The sequence below is a fragment of the Vanessa atalanta genome, chromosome 16 (assembly GCF_905147765.1).
Source record: "Vanessa atalanta chromosome 16, ilVanAtal1.2, whole genome shotgun sequence".
NCBI classification, from domain to species: domain Eukaryota; kingdom Metazoa; phylum Arthropoda; class Insecta; order Lepidoptera; family Nymphalidae; genus Vanessa; species Vanessa atalanta.
The window spans coordinates 2365890-2387719 of NC_061886.1; the positions used below are offsets into that span (position 1 = coordinate 2365890).

General features: G+C 35.5%; 1 protein-coding gene across 7 annotated transcripts in view; it reads right to left on the reverse strand.

Moving 5' to 3' along the window:
• Positions 1-1829: 1829 nt before the first annotated feature.
• The window catches only part of LOC125069691 (atypical protein kinase C), a 214929-nt gene continuing 194928 nt past the window's right edge, over positions 1830-21830 (reverse strand). For 6 of the 7 annotated variants that reach the window (XM_047679231.1, XM_047679229.1, XM_047679230.1 and 3 more), the window contains 10 exons: positions 9593-9643; positions 5802-5887; positions 5082-5281; positions 4739-4895; positions 4385-4605; positions 3870-4050; positions 3477-3689; positions 3181-3348; positions 2956-3071; positions 2085-2229 (listed from right to left, as the gene is read on the reverse strand). In XM_047679231.1, coding sequence (XP_047535187.1) covers positions 2142-2229; positions 2956-3071; positions 3181-3348; positions 3477-3689; positions 3870-4050; positions 4385-4605; positions 4739-4895; positions 5082-5281; positions 5802-5887; positions 9593-9643 — 1481 coding nt within the window. In that variant the 3' untranslated portion in view covers positions 2085-2141. Of the gene's footprint in view, positions 1961-2084; positions 2230-2955; positions 3072-3180; positions 3349-3476; positions 3690-3869; positions 4051-4384; positions 4606-4738; positions 4896-5081; positions 5282-5801; positions 5888-9592; positions 9644-21830 lie in introns of those variants that run through there. The other variant, XR_007119858.1, reaches the window with a different exon arrangement.

Genomic DNA, 21830 nt, shown 5'->3' on the forward strand with positions numbered 1-21830 from the left:
CACTATTTAGAATAGTCGTGGACGCTTCGACGGCGACCCGTTACGATACTTTTAATATATAAAGTCTTTTCATCTACGTTAACAATAATCTGTTATAATATTCGATAACCGACTTATAATTCCGAGATTTTATAATAATATACACGATTTAAATTTTTCTCAGTGCAGTTTATGATAACATCGTTCGAGTAAACGCTGTATAAAATTCGTTGGCTACCTATAGGAGTGATTTAGCTTTCGAGAGGAGAATAGGATCTACGATAGGGAATATATTTTACATTAATATAATAAGAATAATCTCACGTTGCGATAGGATTTCTAAAGAGTGTGATAACACGGAACATCGACGTCGTCGTCGCTATTAAAAATATTTTTTTTTTTATAAATTTTAAACTTTCATGCCGCTAAACCTTCTACGTTGTACGTTAGCATGATGATAATGAAACGTGCCTTTTGAAAATATTATATATAGGAATCTTTAAGTGTTCCGTACGACCTCGTTAATACGCGTTACACGTTGCTAACAAATTCACGCGAAATATTCAATTCAAGTAACAAGTTTTAAAACGACACGACCACGTCACGAGCGTCGCGCGTGTCGTATCGTTTGAAGAGCTGTTAGTTTCGGTGATACGAAGGGTTAAACTTTAACATCGACCTTTGCAAATGTACACGCCACGTGACTCGTGCTCGAAGTGAAGCTACGAACTAGCTTAATCTATACTAGGGAAGTTCTACCGGTTCGCTACTAGCTCCGTTTCGGGGCGGTTTTTCACTACGTTTAATTCCTCACGTGCCTTTCATTGAGCAGGTTGCCTGTCTCCAATATAGATAACTACTAACATACAATTATTGCTTAAAACGTAAGTTTTAGCAAATTTTTGGAAACGTGATGCGTTTCGTTATTGATCACAGTTGGCACAGAGGTGAAGTGTGACTCGACCGGATTGTATTCGACGGGTATTCAATACTTTAATTCGCTAATATATTTTTCGGAATTTCTATAAAAACTTTGGATAAGGATCGCATCACGTTTATTTGTATTCATTATTAAATAATTTCGATAACAAAGTGTTACACACTACAGATAATCAAAAATTATTTATACAATATTTTATCGTATAGTACATTATATAGTTTTATGTACACAAGCATTTAAACCGATTACGTTCGTCTAATAACAAAAGAATACAACGCGAATACGAACAGCGAAACTTTTAATCTCTAATATCGTTTTTATTACAACCCGATAAGGTCGAGTATCGTATGTACAATTTAGACAAATGCCTGCCGATTGTCTGCACCGTAGCTTACAGCGGTTTGTTAGTCAGTTGGTCGAGGCGCCGCAGCCCCGAGCGCCGACCGCCGTCCACTCTACGAACCAAGCGAATCAATTCCGTCGTATTTCACTATATTTTCATGGAAGAACTGTAGGATTGCTTTCGTTATTATACCTATGTGTAGTTTAACTCTCATTATTTACAGGAATTACGTAAATTAAAAATTACAAATCTACGAAATTAATTTCAACCTAACGAATCATTTACACGGATAATACTTTTTTGAGAATAACAATAACTTACAGATTAAAAGTAAATAAATATACACATTTCCGAATGTGTCACAAAGAACCGCAGTCACTAAGGAGATATCGAATAGAATAGAGTCACCGGATGGCGTATTACGTGTACGTACAACAAACGAACGAGCGTCCACTCGACAAATATCCGTTCCATAATGTGTGCGCAGCGAGTGTGAGCGTGGGCGGGGAGGGCCGTGCGCGCCGGAGCACGCGGGCGCCCCCGTGCGCGCGGAGCACGGGGCGCGGAGCTCGCGAGCACGTCTAGCGTCAGTTGAGCGGTAAGCAGAACATGTGCTGCAGCAGCGTGGGCTTGCGCGGCAGCTCCGAGCACACCGAGTCGTAGTCCGACGACGACGAGTCCGGAGCGTACCCGTAGGCCTGCGACAACACTCGGTTGATGATCGTGGACACGTGGACACATGTTCATTGCATGCACAAATGTTTACATGGCGAGATATCAGTTTTATTTTTGCTAGGGTCGGAGTGACGGTCGGGTCTATACCTGCGCGTGTAGTGTGTGCAGGTGGTGGTGGTGGGGGTGCAGTCGGCAGGCGTGTTGTCACACGCAGTCCTCCAGTGACATCAGCAGCGGGTTCACGTACTCGAAGCCTTCGAACTCCGACTGGTCGATGTCGGCGATCACGGTACTGTGGGCAAGTACGAATATCATGATGTAGATGTCCTCCTGATCGACGGGTACACAGATATTATATCAACGGTGACGGGCAAACTGCGCAGGGGATATTATAGTGCACAAGTGTGTGCAAAAACACAGGTGCACTCTGTACTTGCTGTGATGCGATTAGGACCAAAACGGTTCACAGTCCGCTTAATGCTTGGAGCTTGGAACTTATACTACCACAATATGGGACATGAGTCAACACATGCAGGTAAACCATTGGTGTTTTCTACAATGGAGAATAAAGCAACTGAAAACTCAGAACTTCTTGCCAGTATTTATTCGATTGGGATCCATATGATATATCCAGCTCCCATTATAAATTGTAATTACTATACATGGACCCAACGGAGCCATGATAGACTATTAGTTAGAAGATGTGAATCTTAACAGATGATTGTGAAACGAAATCCGACAAAAACCACTAAAATTTCATATGATTAATTTGTCTTTATAATTCAATAAAAAAATTATAATTTTCTGTTCTTGGCGGATAAGAATTTGCCACCAATTAGATAACCATAATTATTAGGAATGTGGTGGAGTAAGCTTCAAACCTCAAAAAGGAGAGGAGGCCGTAACCTAGGAGTGCTTTTCAGGCTGTTACTTCCCATAATTGAGGAGGGCGCACTAGTTTTGTCACATGATCGGCCAATGGTCGGTCGTATGGGAGGGCGAGGCAGAGGCTACGTACTCGTTGTCGGGCGTGAGGTGCACGGGCTCGTCGGTGAACTCCGGCGGGAAGTTGGCGAGGTCGCGCTCTCCCTCGAGTCGCGGCTTGAATGGCGGCACCACCTGTTTCAGCTCCAACTGTGAAAATACATTTCATTCGGTTACAAAATAGTACAAGTAAATAATGATACTCGAATTATTTTGAAAACTACCATTTTTAGAATTAATTAATGAATAAGATACGTACCATCTCCCACTCGATGCTCTTGAAGAAGGGATGGTTGACGATATCCAGGAAGCCCGCTTCGCCGCAGCCGAGTCGCTCCACGGGGTTCTTGTTGAGGAAGCCCTTTAGCACGGACGCCGCCTTCACCGACAGAGATCGGGGAATACGAATTGTCTTCTCTAGGATCACCTGAAATTCGTGGAATGTCATTAATAATAGTTCAATTATTGTTTGGAAATGTACTTCACATAATACATCCAACGAGAAAATTCAGCAGACAGGTAAAAGTTTAAAGGCTAATATGGGCCGGGGTGTACCTGGAAGAGGTAGTCCTCGGTGTTCTGGTCGGGGTTGTCGGCTGCGTGCGCGATGTCGAAGGGCGAGCGGCCCGCCAGCATCTCGTAGGTGAGCACGCCGAGCGCCCACCAGTCCACCGAGAAGCCGTACTCCTCCCCGCGCAGGATCTCCGGCGCGATGTAGTTGGGCGTGCCGCAGAACGTCGACGTCGTGTCGCCGGGCCGGACGCCCTCCTGGGGACAGGGTGGTTATACGGCGATCGCTGCTACGTCGAGATGGATCAGACACGAGATCTGATACGAGTTCGATGTTTAAGTTTTAGAATAATGTTAAAATTTTATATAACTTCACGATTCAAAATGAACTGGGGTTCCTCTTGTTGGTAAGACTTTTTTTTCTGTTTGCAGTGGTACCTTGCACATGCCGTAGTCGGTGAGCTTGATGTGTCCCTCGTGGTCGAGCAGCACGTTGTCCAGCTTGAGGTCGCGGTAGATGACGCCCCGCTCGTGCAGGAAGTGCAGCGCCAGCGAGATCTCCGCCGCGTAGAACCGCGCGTGCTCCTCCGGCAGGCGGCGCTGGCGCTGCATGTGGAACCTGCCGCAAGCATATACGAAGTCAATACACGCATACCTTACCTTAGACCTTACTCACGTTATCTATTTTACCAACACTACAAATTTATATAAAAATAAGTATTTAAAAAGAGTTTTAAGTAAATATTTTTCTAAATAGCTGGGTATAAATACTGGTCAAGTTATTAAAAAAAGAAAAACCGTTCCTTTATATTTAAATATTTACATTTGATCAGAAACATATTAAATATATATTTCGAGACGCCTTTCTAAACTATTAAAAGTTTACAATGTTGCACCTCAACGCTATTAATTAATACCACATTTTTCTATCGAAAACTAAAAAAATCACTTACATAAGATCACCGCCTCTCACGAACTCGATGACGAAGAACAGACGACTCGGCGTTTGGAAGCACGAATGTAAGCCCACCAGGAACGGGTGGTTGGAAGCTGTTTCGAAGACGTGCTTCTCAGTCTGAACCCAGTCGATATCCTCGTCATCCGTCACCAGGGCTTTCTTGATCACCTTCATGGCGTAGACGCGTTTCGTTCGCTTCAATTCCACCATTAACACCTGGAGATTTAAGTACAATTGTAATTATTACAAAATGAAAGGGACAGACAGAAAATTCCACGCTATTAAATAAGTTTTACGAGAATTTATTATTATTTATTAATTTAAAATATTTATCGATGGTAAAATATACCTTGGCGTAAGATCCACGACCGATGACTCTAATCAGCTCGAAGTCATCTAGCGAGTACTGGCGCTGCGAGCCCGGCTCGAGATCCTCGTTGCGAACGGGCGCCGAGGCAGGCGCCGGCGGAGTCTCCGGTAACGGTGGCTCGGGATCTGCGCGGGACCTAAAATCACAATAACAAATAGTTTTCATAATTGATACATAAGAATATTGACAGAATCTTAAAATAATAGAACAATCTTAAAAGAAAAACTTATAAATTATGATGAAAAATTACTCCAAATATGTTTGAAATATTAAAAAAATTAAATTAGTAAACTATTGCAAAAGGTTAAAAAAATAATCTTACCTAACAGAGGAAGCCCTTCCAAGCGTACTCTCTCCGTTAGCGTCATCTTTGACCTCGATGGGATCGACGTGCTCATTGGAGCAAGGTTTCTGGACCAGCTTGTGGCATTTCTTATGCACCAACAGCTTACACTGGATGCACTTAAATCCTTGCCGTCCCAGTCCCCATATGCGGTCTTGGCAGAAGGCACAGAAGGCTCGCTGAAGTTTAAGAAATATCAGTAAAATCAGATTACGTTTAATAGCAAAGTTCGCAAGAAATGGGTCACCCGATAGGAAGTGGATTAATTTTTCTTTTATAGATTAGCATTGTAAGAGATATTAAGCGCGCCTTGCGATCCCAATGGTTTATCAACAAGGTGACCTCAATTGATATCTCTCCACTGCGCCCACTCAATCTTCACACCGAAAGACAACACTGCAACGCGTGCCGTCTCGTGATAAAATCTGATTAATGGGTAATCTAACTAATTTGTAAACTGGTATACGAATACATGTAGTTATCAAAAAAGGACACTTTCTCGTTTTCATTATTTCCAAAACGGATTTTAAGTAAATCTTCAGCAGCTCAACGATTAACGGTTCCAGTGTTTTGAAAGTCAGGTTCGATATTGAACCATTGGGCTCTTATCAACCAAGGTTAACTGGAAAATTGGACTATAAGTAATTCTTTGAGAGACATTTCTGAAAATAATGGTATAGTAGAATTTATTCAACTCACTCTATTAAAACGTTTAGCTTGAAATATGTGACCATTAACTCTGTACAGTTTCCGCCACCGACGAGCTCCTCGCCTGTAGATGCTGCCTGCAATATAATAAAGAAGTTTATTTAATATTATTTACACTTAAGACACATCGATATCTAGCAATTACTGTTTACTTGAACAAGCAAGTATATACGAAAAATTTAAATCGTAATAAATATTTAGGTACTTTAAAAAAACATTGGAGAATTTTAATATTTAACGATATACCAAATAGCACATGTAGGGTACTGGATAAAGCATTATAAATAATTATTATTAATACTTGATTAGAATATTCACGTGCCACAAAATGAAAATATCGATAAAACGAAATATATCCAAGTGACAGTTGGGCACTGTAAAAGATAAATGATTCACTGTTAATACAAATCGAAGTTTTTCATGGCATTACAGAAATTATCTGTGCCTGACATCACTAAAAACCATTTAAAAAAAAAAACAGTTAGACCTGTCAAAAATTTTGCAATATCCAGCGAACAAGACATGGAAGGAACGAGGCATGGTACCGACTGTCGTTCATATTTATCGGTATCTTATCAACTGAACGAATTTCCACGACTAACAATCGAAACTAGATTCGCGCTTAACGAATGAATATACATTTCAAGGAATATTTATCAGTAATAATTGCTATTATAATCATTGCTAATTATAAATCTTTGAAATCTCGTCGTAATCCAACGAGTCGTAGATATAGCTCACTCATTACTCACGTATGATTAATATTAATGATATCGATTTTAAGCTAAATGCAATATTAAACAGTTTTTCTTAATATTACAATAAAGTATTTATATTCTTTCTTCTTAATTTAAAGTACTTTCTTATGTTCAGGGGACTGGCAGATGGGCCACCCGATGTTAAGTGGTCACCACCGCCCATAGACAATGGCGCTGTTAGAAACATCAACCATCCCTTACTTCGACAATGCGTTACCAATTTTGGGAACCAACATGTTATGTCACTTGTACCTATAATTACACTGGCTCACTCAAACCGGAACACAATAATACCAAGTATAGCTGCTTGGCAGTAGAATATTTGATGAGTGGCTGAGTGTTACCTACCCAGATGGGCGCAAGTCCTATATTTTCTGTATATGCAGATATATTTTGTGATATAAAGATTCAAAAGTATATCTTGTTTTGTCGGTCGGAAGTAGATTTGGCCGACAATATTATCAGAACCGGAAAATAATAATGACTCTAATATATTTTCCGTGTGGTTTCTGGTAGAGTAGCATAGAACCATTTTATCTCAACACAATTCCAGTTTTTGTTTGGTGCAAAGCGTCTCAACAATGATTATTGCGGCGGAATATTAACCCACTAACAAAATCAGGACGTTACTCAAGAGGTTAGTAAAAGAAATCTAACAAATAGTTTTCTTGCAATAATATGAAGCATATTGAGTCAACGACAAATTATAGGGAGAATAGCAAGCGAATGAACACCAACGTTATCAATGTCCCGTTTCGTACAAGAGATGATTTAAGTAGTTTCCGACGTCATCTACGCTTGTGATTAAATAAGATGATACGGGAACCAGAGATGCGGTAACATATTAAGTTAAATATTTTGCTGTTGGAATGCGGATATGATCTGCTGCTGTATATAATATACTTGTCGTCGTCTGCAACTACGCTCGAGTTTTAGGAGTTTGTTATTAGGAATTAGGCATAAAAAAGTCTATGTCCTTCCTTGGAGTTCAAGCTTGCTTTATATCAAATTTCATCGAATTTACTTCAGTGGTTTGCACGTGAAGGAGCATCAGACACAAAGAGTTACTTTAGAATTTATAATATTAGTATAGATTAATCCGAGATAGCATTCGCTCACTCATCAAAGTTTCTTCGAAACGTAAGATCTACGGTCTCGAAATTAATTAAGTATTTTCCGTACATAGCATGAGCATTCTCGAGAAGAATTAATTTTACGGCAATCAACTCTTGAGAGGTTAAAGGCGGGTGAACTACGAGCCGAGTACCACTTAGATACGATAAGACCTACTAACTAGATATTTGGTACGCAAGTTCCTTATGCTTCATAAGTTTCCGATACGAATGGATTTTACGGAAAGCAACTGTGAAGAGGGCTTACGATACGAACGAACCCATCTCGTTAAGGGAATTGAGTCAGTCACTCTCCCTGGAACTAAAAGTCACTTACGGAGTAAAATAGAACACAAAATATTGATGGGTTCCAACAATTACAGGCTCGAGGGATATGATATCTTAAATCCCATAGTTGGCGACGCCTTAACACTTTAAAACTTACCGCGACAATAGGCGATATTTATGACATTTAAATGTGTTAAATTGTGAGCAATTGAATATTTCCTTTAAATAAATTAATAAATAATCTAAGAAAACCGCTTGTTTAAATACTAAATTATCATGTACTGAAATTAAAATATAGTTTTGGGCTATAAGCCTTTCATACTTTGGAGAAATTAAAGTAAATCTTCATATGAGTCGTACAATGGATTACAGTGTGTCGTACAACCCCATACGTTTATTAATATGTAAGGGATCTATTATGCTTCAGTGAGAACGTTGACTTTGACCTAGAACGAGCGACAGTATCTCACACACATTCCTTTAAATAATAAATAACTTGAACAATTCAAACTTTTATCGTGCACGGGAAAATAGTCCTTGTGGTAACACGAACATCGAGAGTGTACACGTGTTGAATCGTGTGGTATTGTTATGGCAAGCAAATTGTGGGTAGGGACAATAGCGGGAGGCGTGTAGGGCGATATTCATATGGTAATGCGGCAAGCGGGCGCTCTCGCCTCTCGTGTAGATTGTTTGAGTACTTTCCGAGCGTTATGATACGAAATACGGAACGTTTATGTTCGAGGTAAAAAATTGTAAAAAATTCCCGCCTACGTGTACGCAATTTTTTTTTGCGTTTATTTGACCTTTCCAAGTGTTCCTCTAAAGAAAATTGTAACATTCGGCGAATGATTTATTAATGGTGCGACCGGGGTACAATTTCAATATACGGTAACAGTTTATGTTATGGTATCGGTATGACAGTTCTTCTAGTAAAATCAAAAGAAAGTTTAGTACAGATCATGTGTGTACTACACGTTAACTACACTAAAACTCTACGTTATTAAAGTTATACTTATAAAACACTACAAGTATTATATACACGTAAGTATAAATATAGTATATATGTATATAAGGAATATCGACACGGGAATTTAGAAGAGACTTTAATGCTTAAAGTATAATAGAGGCAGCTATTTATTTACAGTAATTTTTAAAGTCTTAACGAAGGAGGATAGGACATATACGTATAATAGTATACAGTATTATAAATATTACGATGTTTGTCTGTAGTGATAACTGCACAGGCATATTTTTTGAAATGCCTGACTGAATTAACTACGCCAATATGCGTAAAATTTATAACAGAATGCAGCGAGTTTTGGAGAAGTGTTTAGTGTATGGTATTGTTATATCAGTAGCGATGCTTCGCAATTTCGAATGATTAACTAGTGACGTTATTACAAGCGTGAAATTAACGTGAAAAAAAATGTATTACATAAATGTTTTAACGCGATGAAAGTAATCCAACCCAACCCAACATTCTCCGATTCTGATGTACAAAAGAGCGTATTTACTCTGCAATTCCGTTGAGCAGTTTTCATTTCTTCAATGAGTGAGTAATGGCCCTCATTACGGAGTTTTGTTTGCGATGCAATTAAATTAAAACAAAGGCGGTACTTACGGTCCTCCCCCGCGCAGGGCATCCCCGGCGCCGCCGGGACATTGGGAAACACTGGAACAAAATTAAAATGTTATTATTGTTAAACGATACATTCACAAGTTTGTGGTGATAAGTCGTACACAAATGTAAGAATATTTTTTGCATTTTGAAATAAAACTAGTTTTTAACGGATTTAATCGCGTATATTAATTATTTTAACATCCCGACGTTTCGAGCACTTTGCAGTGTTCGTGGTCACGGGCAGACTCTGCAAACTTCTTAAAACTAGTTTTATTTCAATGTGTAATAATCGCGAAAACCTAAGATAACATTATTTTTTGCATTGTAAATATTTTATATGTTTTTTTTTGTTTATTAAAATACTGATATACCTTTTTGTTTTAAGCTGTAATTGGAAATAAAAAGATATTGATAATTTTGCAAATGCATTATCACTAATATACTCTATTCCAACTATAAGAGGAGAAAAGCCAAATAAACAATATTTGACAGTAAATTGACGCGATATCATTGGTCAAGAGCTTGATTAATCTATGATATTCACTATGGATTTGCGAAAAAATGGCGTTCTTAACGTCGTTGAAACTGTTATCAGAATTTTGAAAGTAAAACTAAAGCGGATATAAGCAATTAAGTGTAATAGTATTGTAATATAAATAAAGATATATTAATCATAAACTCTTAGGAGTGCACAATATAGTCGAGTTATTCGAAAATCGCATGAAATACGTAAATCTAACGTTTGTTTGTCTTTATTCCTACTTCGATAGGATTTTGCTACAGTAAAGAATTAAAAATTCTTTTCTGAAAAGCTTCTAAAAAGCGTCACAGTTATGTTAGTGTTTTAATCCTCCTTAAAAGATTACATCACTGAAATCAATACGTAATAATAAATAGTAAGAAAACTTTCAAATTTAAAAATATACAATTAATTATTGAATTATGTAATTTTTTACATAGGTTTTCCATAAAGAGTGTAAAAATAGAGTAAAGTCAGCCTTCAACTTGCCACAGCTGGGCAAAGCCATTCTTAGTGTCGAGAGGAATATTTGTATCTTATTACACAATGGATCTCTAACACGCTGTTTGGTTGCAGTGTGATGCAACCGTGGTCGAGTAGTGTGAACACCGGTTATCATGGGTACGAGGTCACGGGTTCGATTCCCGGCAGAGTCGATGTAGAAAACTTCATTAGTTTTTTATGTTGTTTTGGGTCTGGGTGTTTGTGGTACCATCGTTACTTCTGATTTTACATAATGCAAGTGCTATAGCTACTTTCATTTGGATCAGAGTAATGTATGTGATGTTGTCCAATATTTATTATTAAATTAAATCCTACAAAACTATTTATGATAAGTATAAGTATATACAATAAGATCACACATTTTAATAAAACATATTTAATAGAATGCAAAACTCCATGGAGCTCTTTCGGTATCAAAAGTAAGCTGTTAAGGATACTGGCGAGTTCCGAGTGTCGGTAACAGTGATTGCGATGGCTCGACCCCCGCGTCGAGAGTCCTCGGAGTCGCCGGACAATTATACCTCTCGGACAATTCGAGTGCCATTAGCTGACCGACTCCGTAATAAGATCATTGTATAATAGCAGGAAATTATATTAATACTTTGGGCTTTATTTTATTATAATTAATATATGATGAAAATAATGATAAATTTTTAATTTTGGTCAAAATTACCAACGAGGTAGTCTATTTACAAATAAGACAAAGTAACTTTTGAACAAGTTGTTGTTTTTTTTCTTAAAAGTTCGAGATATTTCTTTCCGAATCGGTGGTATATTTTTGTCAATCAATAAAGTGGTCAAAATCGGTTGCAGCTAAAGATCGGAGGGGGTGATTGCATATTTATTAAATATAAAATCAAATGTATTCAAATAAAGTTTACAATAAAACATTTTTGATTAACAATCATGTTTGTATTCACAAAACGGGTGGAGGTCAAATTAAAGTCTTCTAATCTTATTATATTCGAGACTTATTTTGCTTGGTCTCGACCATGTTTTTAGAAACACAAATCAACTCAAACCCGCGATATCTGGTATCAATGTAGCCACTGATCCGTTTCGGCTCTTCACTCACATTGAATAAGGTGACTACTGAATGTTACTTTTACTTTTCCATATGTATGATTGTTGGTGGAGAAAATCTATTCTGTGTGAGTTTCTACGCTAAGAACCTTAACTTTAAAAAATGTTTGCTAATAATTCGCTCACGATTGTTGCAGAGAATAGCGGCTTAGTTTTGCAGTATACACAATATGTCTGTATTAGTTGCCAGTTGTCACAATATTTTCTTGTATTTTTCGCAATGTTACACATAACAGTTTCTATTACTGTAGATGTGTATCTTCGTTTTCCTATTCTCTTTTATACATCCATATATATATAATAAGCCGTAATACCTACATGTATGTGTACATACAAAGAAGAAAAAATATATTTTAACATTTCATACAATATTTTTGCAAACATTTTTAACGTAATAATAATAGCTCTAAATTTCCAAGTACTTAATTTGTATTTATTGACTTACGGTACAGAAAAACATCGTGAAGATGCCTACACGTTTCAAATACAAAATGCGACATTTGAATCCACCAAACCGTATCGGAGCAGCGTGATGAAACATGCTCCAAACCAAGAGTATGTGGAAACTAAGCTGTGGGATATTGACTTTCACTAAGTAATGCATAGAAATAATAAATCATACTGTATAATGTTTATTAAGATTTTTTATTCAGAGAATTTATAAAATGTGATGTAAACTTGAAAATGTTAAATGCTAGTTTAATACAAACTAAGTTAAGTACATAATAAACCGCTCACAGGCACCTTATCCCGGAATTCCTAAAGGACGCGACGAGACACAAAGAGACGTTAGACGAGGAACACGACGGGAGTTTTATTTGTAAGAGCAAAGTTAATTTCGCTGACAGCGAGAAACGAAAAAAAAAACGCAGACGAGAACTGAGAGCAATCAGTTTAATGCATTTGAAATAGAACAACAAGGAAACTAGCGGAACGTAAGTTTTATTAATAACTTTAGTTCGGAGCGTCTTGGGACGGGTATAAAAAGTTTCGCTTGCAGGATTTACATAGAGGATTTATTTAACAAGATTTTTTTTTGTCATAGACAAATATTTATTTTTAAGATGGATTAAGTGGTTTTGATCATTCCACATTTTGATACAACCCAATCACTACTTCATCTTTTTTTATGGGCAAATGGACCACCTAATGGCAAGTGGTCACCGCCGACCATAGACATTGGCGCTATAAGGAATAACGGTCATTCCTTACATCACGACAATGCCCTAGTCACGGACTTATTTTCTTTTAACTATTGCTGTTGAGCGGTAGATTATCTGATGATTGATGGGTATTTATAAAACCTCTTAAAACAGCACTTTTACGAAACCAACAATTAATTGAATAAAAACACAAGAGATCTAGACAATATATTCGTCTATTGCTGAGATCCGGAGAAAATGGCGCGCACTTTATTATTATTCTTTATCTTTATTTTCGAAAGAATACGATTTATTGGATGTGACGTTTTCGTTCCATTCCATTATCCTGCGTAGTTTTATCACAAGACGATCGCACGATTACATAAACGAAACGCTTTAATTGTTGAGACGGATATAGAATTGTAAAGGACAAAAGATAACTGCGTATGACACGACGGAATAAAATTCATTTGTATTTGTTAATTAAAAATAATTAATAAATGAGACAAAAATATTTTTACTTATAATGTTTGATCTTTTATGATCTTGAACTAAACTTTAAAAACAATTATTTTACGTAAAAAGTGCGAAACTTAACCGTGTTTGTAATAATGAAGTTTCGATCATCGTCAATATTCGTCGATACGGTGCTAATGTTGAGACAGGTTCAGTAAGTGTATGTAGAATTTATACAGCGATATTATAAAGCGTTTAGATGTTTTATCCTTGTTATTTAAAAGCTCTGATTTTATTGATTGGATTATGTTAAAAATTGATTATCTGTTAACAATAACTGATTGGCGGCAGAATATCTGATGAGTAGGTGGTACCTTCAAGGGCGGGCTTGCACAAAGTCGGGACAAGAATGTTTATTATTAAATCCGTTTCATTATTTTATTTTATTTTGAGTAAGACAACCAACCGTAGATACAATATCACATCAAAATTCTAAATTATTTCGGCAAATGTTCTATTATTTACAGGCAGTCTCACCATGCCCCATCATATTGCACAATACGTATTAAAAAATAAATAAAATATAATGATATATAAATTCAATAAAATAAATTAAATATAGAAGTTAGAATGAAATGAAGAATTCATGAAGACGACGCGATATCATAGTCGGCCATATTAAGAATTAGAAATTTCTGTTTCACAAACAGTGATATCGAAAATCGATACGAAAATTTGAATTCGGAACCGTTCAATTATACGATGCGTTAGTGTATTTGAATAACTAGCCTTTCATGTTGTGAACATGATATAATGCGATAGAGAGCTAGGGCTGACATCTGACTTCTCGCCAATCACATTATGACTTGAAGTGAAAGGACCTTGGGCGTGAGCGAGAGAGTTTGGTGCACGATGAGTGCAATGTTTAATTCGTTTGAAACCCAAAAAGGTTTTATTTCAGTCAACTGTACGTAAATATACAATAATACTTTTTCCGGAAAAGCACCACTGAATTTTCCTATGATTAATTTGTGTTTAAAATTCATCTCGAGCTCTGCGTTCAAGGAAAACGTCGTGAGAAAATTCTGCTTGTGTCTAATTTCAATGAAATTCTGCCACATGTGTATCCACCGATCCGTATTACAAGGCGTTATTTACTTTTTCAATATATTTTGAGGCAGCTAACCCTGTGGTGCAAATTTTCGTCAAAACACTGTGTATAAACAAAGTCAGTTACGATTATATTTACGATTACATTCCTGTTTATAAAATCGTAAAACCTTAAACTATTTATAATTTTATGTACCACCAACCCTATATATTGTCAATAACGGGATACAACCTCTATACAATGACAAAGTGCTTTTACATACTAATAAGTGTAACTAAATTTCGATTGACCGATGTGTTGTATACGAACATTGCGAAGATAAACCTCCTAACCGATTTTGGGTACGCCGACCAATCTCCAAGGAGACCAGCTAACTACGCAGGATATATTATTGTGCACAAGTATGTGCGCAAGCACATGTGCACTCTCTATTTCGTCACTCTCATAATCCGAAAGGACGGAAAATCCAATTATAGAGAATGAGTTCAGACGATGGACCTAAGACCTTCACGTGCTTACCGAGGTACAGGAGCGCACACACTTTTCGTCAAAAATCCCAAGAACTTTATCGACTTGGGGTTTGAAATCAGAACCTCAGAATTACATTACATTAACAGTGTAAATTTTCCACTGCTGGACTAAGGCCTACTCTCCCTTTGAGGAGAAGGTTTGAAGCAAATTCCACCACGCTGCTCCAATGCAGGTTGGTTGAAACTCAGAATCCGTGGCCCTATATCAAGTCACTAGACCAACGTGGCTTGTTTGTATTGTGGTGACGTTGGCAGCACAAAACAAACGTTGGTCACAAACATCTAACGTAAGTTGTTAATAACTATTAATACAATATTCCGAATAGAATTTGCCAACTATACTATGGAAATGCACCACAAGTCTCACACAACTATACGGTATCGTATATCCAAGGTGATCCACACCACCTTATTTCCTGTTCACGTTCCGTTTACCTCATCAGTCTAGAATTGAGTTAGTTACCCGCAGTCTAATGCTATTTCGAACTTTAGTTACGGCTGATACATACACCTCCCACTAGAGATAAGATAAATAAATATATCAAAGTAAAATATGTATATCATTTCTATGAAAACTGTCATAAAAACAATAATTATTTAATATTATTAATTATATTTTTGTCATTAAAAATTATATGATATGAAAATATATTAAGATCGATTTAGCTGAATTTAAATAAAATATGTAAAAGAAAAAACTTATCCGCCATCTTGAATTGGCGGCCATTTTGAATAAATTACAACATTTAGTAACAAGGTTATATTGTAACTAGTGCCAGTGTGTGCAATATTATTATTAGTTCAATCGGTTAAGTGGAACCAAATATGATAGTAGATTTTTTTACTATAATGGACTTGACTGTTATGCCTAAGAGGATCGAAGAATTGACATAAATTAAATAAATACAAAAATGAATACATATATATATATAAAATTTACAAAACTATGTAGAAATCTCAAAAACATAAAAGAAAAGTATAAAAATAAAAATAATATGGTTTTTTTATAAATTTTTGACAGAAAATAAAAACTGAATCCCGAATAGCATCCTAAATCTAAATATATTAGAAGTTTTAAAATAAAATTTTCGTTTCAATGGATATGTCTTTTTTATTCGTTTATGCTTTCGAACTACCGACGTGACGTCCAGTTTAATATCCGGTTTTACAATATTTCAATATCGAATGTATTATAACAAAACTACAAGTACTATATAGATGATATGAGAACATAAATAGTATCTTAAAAATAACATGTCGATTCAAAAGTTAAAAAAGCCTATATAAATAAAGAATTAACGAATATATAGAAACAGACAAGAAAAAACAAAGAAATGAAGTTTTTATAACGCACAATTTCATTTTCTCACAGTGATTACACTGTAAGAAAATGAAAATCTATCAATAAATTATAATAAAATAAACATGCATTTGAAACGTGACCTCTTTAGTGAAGAGCTATCTAAAGATCCAGTACATACTCTTTTCCTTGTTCTAAAGTTACAGCTCGTAAATGACCCACAAACGGACAAAGATTATTTCGCTCTTAATGAGGTCTGAAGCTTATTTAACGACGCTGTTCAAACGTTTTATATATAAAAATGTAGCAGAATATAATACGACAAATGTACATATATGTATATACATAACTATATTTTCATGAACCGTTAAACGCGCATATACTTAAATTAAGTACACGAAAAGCTGTGTGTAATCATTGGTTAAAATGCATATAAATTCTATACTACGAACGATCATTATAATTATTATTTGGAAATACATTTATTTATAGTGTTTCAACGAAAATAAAATCGATCCTTTTTATCATATATATGTGGTATACTAAGATAGTTAGGTTAATTAATTTTACTTTTACACCTCCTTACAGGATTTATTCTTTGTAAGTATGGTGACACTAGACAGCTGTAATAGAACCTAACCCGATGTAGGACGTGTTTATTTTAGTCCGAAATTATTATAGAAATATCACTCTTTTTAAAATATTTCACTCACTATAATCCCAAATATATATACATATATATATATATATATTATATATATATACATATATCGAATGATTTAGGTCGAAATACATGAAAAAATCAATATTCTAGTTTTGTCTGTCGTATCAGTAAAAAATAATGGAAAGTCCAGAAATGTGTAACATTTGTTCCAAACATTTTAGCTCGCACAATTCGCTTTAACTCACAAACTGTAAATCAAGCTCTAGAACGATAGATTGCTTCGAAACAAACAGGACGACGTTTTGATATATGCTTTATAGCTTTTATATACATATCACTGATCTATGGTACAGTGGTACAGTTTTTGAGGCTGTATATGCCGATTCTCAGGGCTCAAATCGCGGTAAAGTCGGGCAAAAAAAAAAGTTAATTTAAGTATAAATAATAGGTACGATTATATTGCGAAATAATAAATATACAATAATATATATATTTATGGTAATGCACTATGGTATGATAAGGATGAAATTTTATGTTATTTTGTAACATCACAGTTCTGAGAGATTATTTGAATTTAATATTAAATAGAAATATAATAAAAAATATTTTATATCGACAAGTTTTGAAGAAATCACCAGTTACTTTATATTCAATAAAAATTATAATCATTCCATATATTGACTTAATCCCGAGGGTGTTCTGTACAAACTACTCTTATGACATGCAAAGTCAAAATTATATTACAAGTTGTAATAAAGTATTATAAGCTACATACATACACGTTTATGTAACATACCAAAGCGTTATAAATAAATATAGTCATTATACACATACATATACATCACACATATAGTATTTATTGTCATTACTTTAACAATTTAACAACTTTCCAAGTCTCGAAGTTTTAATGCTATCGATACGAGAGCATGTTTATTTTTATTATTTACTTCGTACAACACATAATTCGATATAACATTAGTTACTTTAACATGAAGTAATGCATTTATCATGTTCTGTTGTACGTACATTATTATTTGAAGCTTAAACAAAATAATGAACTAAATCAATAGTATTTTATTTTTTTATTTTATTGTGGGCAATCGAGCAGGAGGCTCACCTGATGGAAAGTGATTACCACCGCCCATGGACATCTGCAACACCAGGGGGTTTGCAGGTGCGTTGCCGGCCTTTAAGGAATAAGTATGCTCTTTTCTTGAAGGTTCTCAAGTCGTATCGGTTCGGAAAAACCGCCGGCGACAGCTGGTTCCACAGAGTGGTTGTGCGAGGCAGAAAATGCCTTAAAAATCGCGCTGTTGTGGAATTTCGGATATTTAAGTATTAATATCATGTCATCAAACATTGATAGGAATGTCATTTTATTTTATAAAATAGGTAAGCAGATGAGCATGTGGAACACTTGATTGTGTAGTGGCGCTGTAAGAAATATTAAACATTCCTTACACCACCAAAGCGGTGCCAACCTTGGAACTAAGATGTTATGTTTATTAGTTACACTAGCTCACTCATCCTTCAAACCAAAGCAACACTATATATATTTTAGTGCTTAGCAATAGAAGATGTGATATAAAAGAGTTCAGACTTGCACAAACTCCTATCACTCATTTTAGATCTCGCTGGAAAAACGCGTATACGAATTTCACCACGTGAGGTATGTGAAACTCAGTAGCACCGACTGTGCCGAATAACCACCAAAAAACCAAGTACCCAATCAGGCTTTTCGGCGGACGTCACTGGATCGCTTGCTCTTTCTACCGTGCCACCCAGACGGTGACCTATGCAGCTAACGAGGCCTTGACTTAAAATAACACAATGTTTAATATATGGTTTGATAAATTGGTTTAAATATTGTTTAGAGCATAGCTGGCCATCTACCAGCACGAGCCGTGGGCATTATATTGTATGTGGTACTAGACACATCTTACATTGGCAATAAAGTAAGATATTAGATTTAAATTGTATAACATTCTTTATAAAATAGCACTGTAATTATATTCGTATACAAGTGTTCTAGCTACATGATTTATATATTGAAGAATAGGTTTCCATAGGTTTATTGTTTTTTTTTTTTTAATATATACATAAATTTAATTGTAGACAGAAATGTATTGAATAAAGTATATTTTGATTTAATTTGTTTGTAAATAGAATCGTAGTCGATTTTCTATCATCAGGTATCGAAATAAGAATTATTTTTAAAATATAATTTGATCTAGGATCTTAATAAATTATGTTAGTAGTTCGCCTAATGTAAGATTAAGAGTATTGCGCGTAGAATGTAATATCGTAGCGCGTAGCATCGTAGCCCCTAGCGGTCTACGTAGCTCGTAGCATTAGCTCACATTATTACGTATTCCCTTTACCTAACCGTACCGTTATTTGATTTAGGTATAACGCTGTATTATATGAAGACGGTATTATAGTCTCTAGTCTTGTATACGTTTTATTTGTACTTCATAGTATAATTCGTCGGTAAGCAATTAATATTTTACAACAATGTTGTTGTTGTTATTGAATAAATTAGCTTATTATTTATTATTCTACATTTAAATACAAAACAACACAATTTAAATGTACAATCATTATTTATTTGTATTATACAAAAATGTATCTTTAATTTTCGTGCAACATTTTTGAAATCATTTTCGTCTCTTTGTTTGTGAAACACCTGCGAGTATATCAGTATTTGTCCAAAGATAATAACAGAGTAATCAATATTTAGAAGCATACAATGCAACCTTGGCCGATAGAATTACTTCCTTTAACAGTTACTTTTAGAGGACGTTGTAATATCGAATGATTAAAATCGTTAAAATAATTCGGTTTTAGGCAGAACAGTAGTTATCACTGCTCTATCTTATCACGTCCTCGGTGAGAGTGCAGATAGTCACACTGAGAAATACCTGTGATATTTTATACGAGTCATACAAAATACTTCATTCAGAACGATTTTGTTTATGGAGAAATTATATTTGACAAAACGTTTTAGAAAATATTTTTTTGGCATTTTAAGATAAAAATATTTTACTTTAAGTTTATTTTTATGTATTTAAATTAAAAACATTTTGAATTAAATCAATCCAACAGTTTTACAGTACATTTTTTAAATTTTGTTTTTTATTATTTCAAATTTTGCAACAAGCCTGTATTTTCGACCAATACTTATTTGTATGACAAGCACTGTACGAATATTATTATCAAAATAGTTCAATAACGCTTGTGAATTGTGCTTTCTGTCTTTTTTTGTTTACTTTTCAGTTTGTAAATTATATTATATTAAAGAGTAACTACTGAGTTTCTTGTCGCTCGTTCTCGGGGGAATCTACTTTACGGGCGACAGCTTTAAATTTAATTTAACAGTGTAACATTACGATTCAAAAGTGCTTCTACGAGCTTTCTTGAAAAAATACTATTTTGATTTGATAGTTAATTTGAAAGTAATTAAAACGAAGCTTTAAATATATATATCATGTTTAATATCCAAATAAAAAAAATTAAAAGTAAAATGTATTGAACATCGCCCACAAATCAAGCGTATTATGTAGTTGTGTTTTATCTGAAAACACTGTGCTCAAATCACAAGTAACTAAAAAAATCCCAAAAAACTTCTTACGAACCTGTGCAATCCCGAACACAAACGATTTAACAGTTCTATGCCTGGAATAGCTCACCTAAACACACCGAATAACTTGCGCAAAGTAAACTTACTGCAAAACAGAACATCATATTGTCTCTACGATTAAAAGGAGCTCTTATATTATTTTGCTTAGTATGAGTGTAAAGCTACAACTATTCAAATACCGTGCTTGCGAAATCTTTACGATTACGACCCGTCGCGCTTATATTAGCTACCGTATCAGCATAAACGCGCTTAACTGTGCAAACTGGTTTATACAAGCTAGCGATAAGCGTTTCTTGTTATAACGTTACCTAGATATAACAAAGGCAATGCATATGTATGGTTACCATTATTATATTAAAAATTATTAAGTAAGGTAAAGTAACAATGCTGAGGCTGGGATGAGGCCTTTTTTGAGGAAGAAATTTTAGTGCTTATTACACCGCGCTGCTTCAATGCGGGTGGGTTGGTGGATACAGATATGAGACATTTTCTTTACTTTACATTAGTACTATATATAGTGGCCTTATAAGCTAGTCACTGACCAAACAAGATAGCATTTTGCTTTTTAAGTTCGAATGTAAGAAATTAATAACATTAAAAAACAAAAAAGGAAAACTTGGTTACTTGGTGGTAGGGCTTTGTGCAAGCCCGTCTGGGTAGGTACCACCCACTCATCAGATATTCTACCGCCAAATAACAGTAAACTGTATTGTTGTGTTCCGGTTAGAAGGGTGAGTGAGCCAGTGTAATCACAGGCACAAGGGACATAACATCTTAGTTCCCAAGGTTGGTGGAGCATAGGTGATGTAAGGAATGGTTAATATTTCTTACAGCGCCTTTGTCTATGGGCGGTGGTGACCACTTACCATCAGGTGGCCCATATGTTCGTCCGCCAACCAATGCCATAAAAAAAAAAACATCCTACTGCTGGGCAAGTACTCCGTATTAAGCAGACGGTGTGAAGCTTACGTGACCACATTGCGGGTGATAAATACACGTGGCAGATTCTCATACACCACGTGCAGGTTATCTCACAATGTTTTCCTGCACCGCCGAGCACAAGTTGACTTATAAATACAAATTACATTGCGCACATGAATGCAACGGTATCCCCAGGTTCGAACTCAGAAGCATCGGTCAAGGCCCACGTCTTGAAACCACTGTGTCATCACGGCTCATGATTTATTTAATTAAAGAGCTTTCAAGTTTAAAATTTTGCAAACGCTTATATACTGCAACCATATACATACGATTCATTACCTCTATCGAAAAGAGGGAACCTCTCACT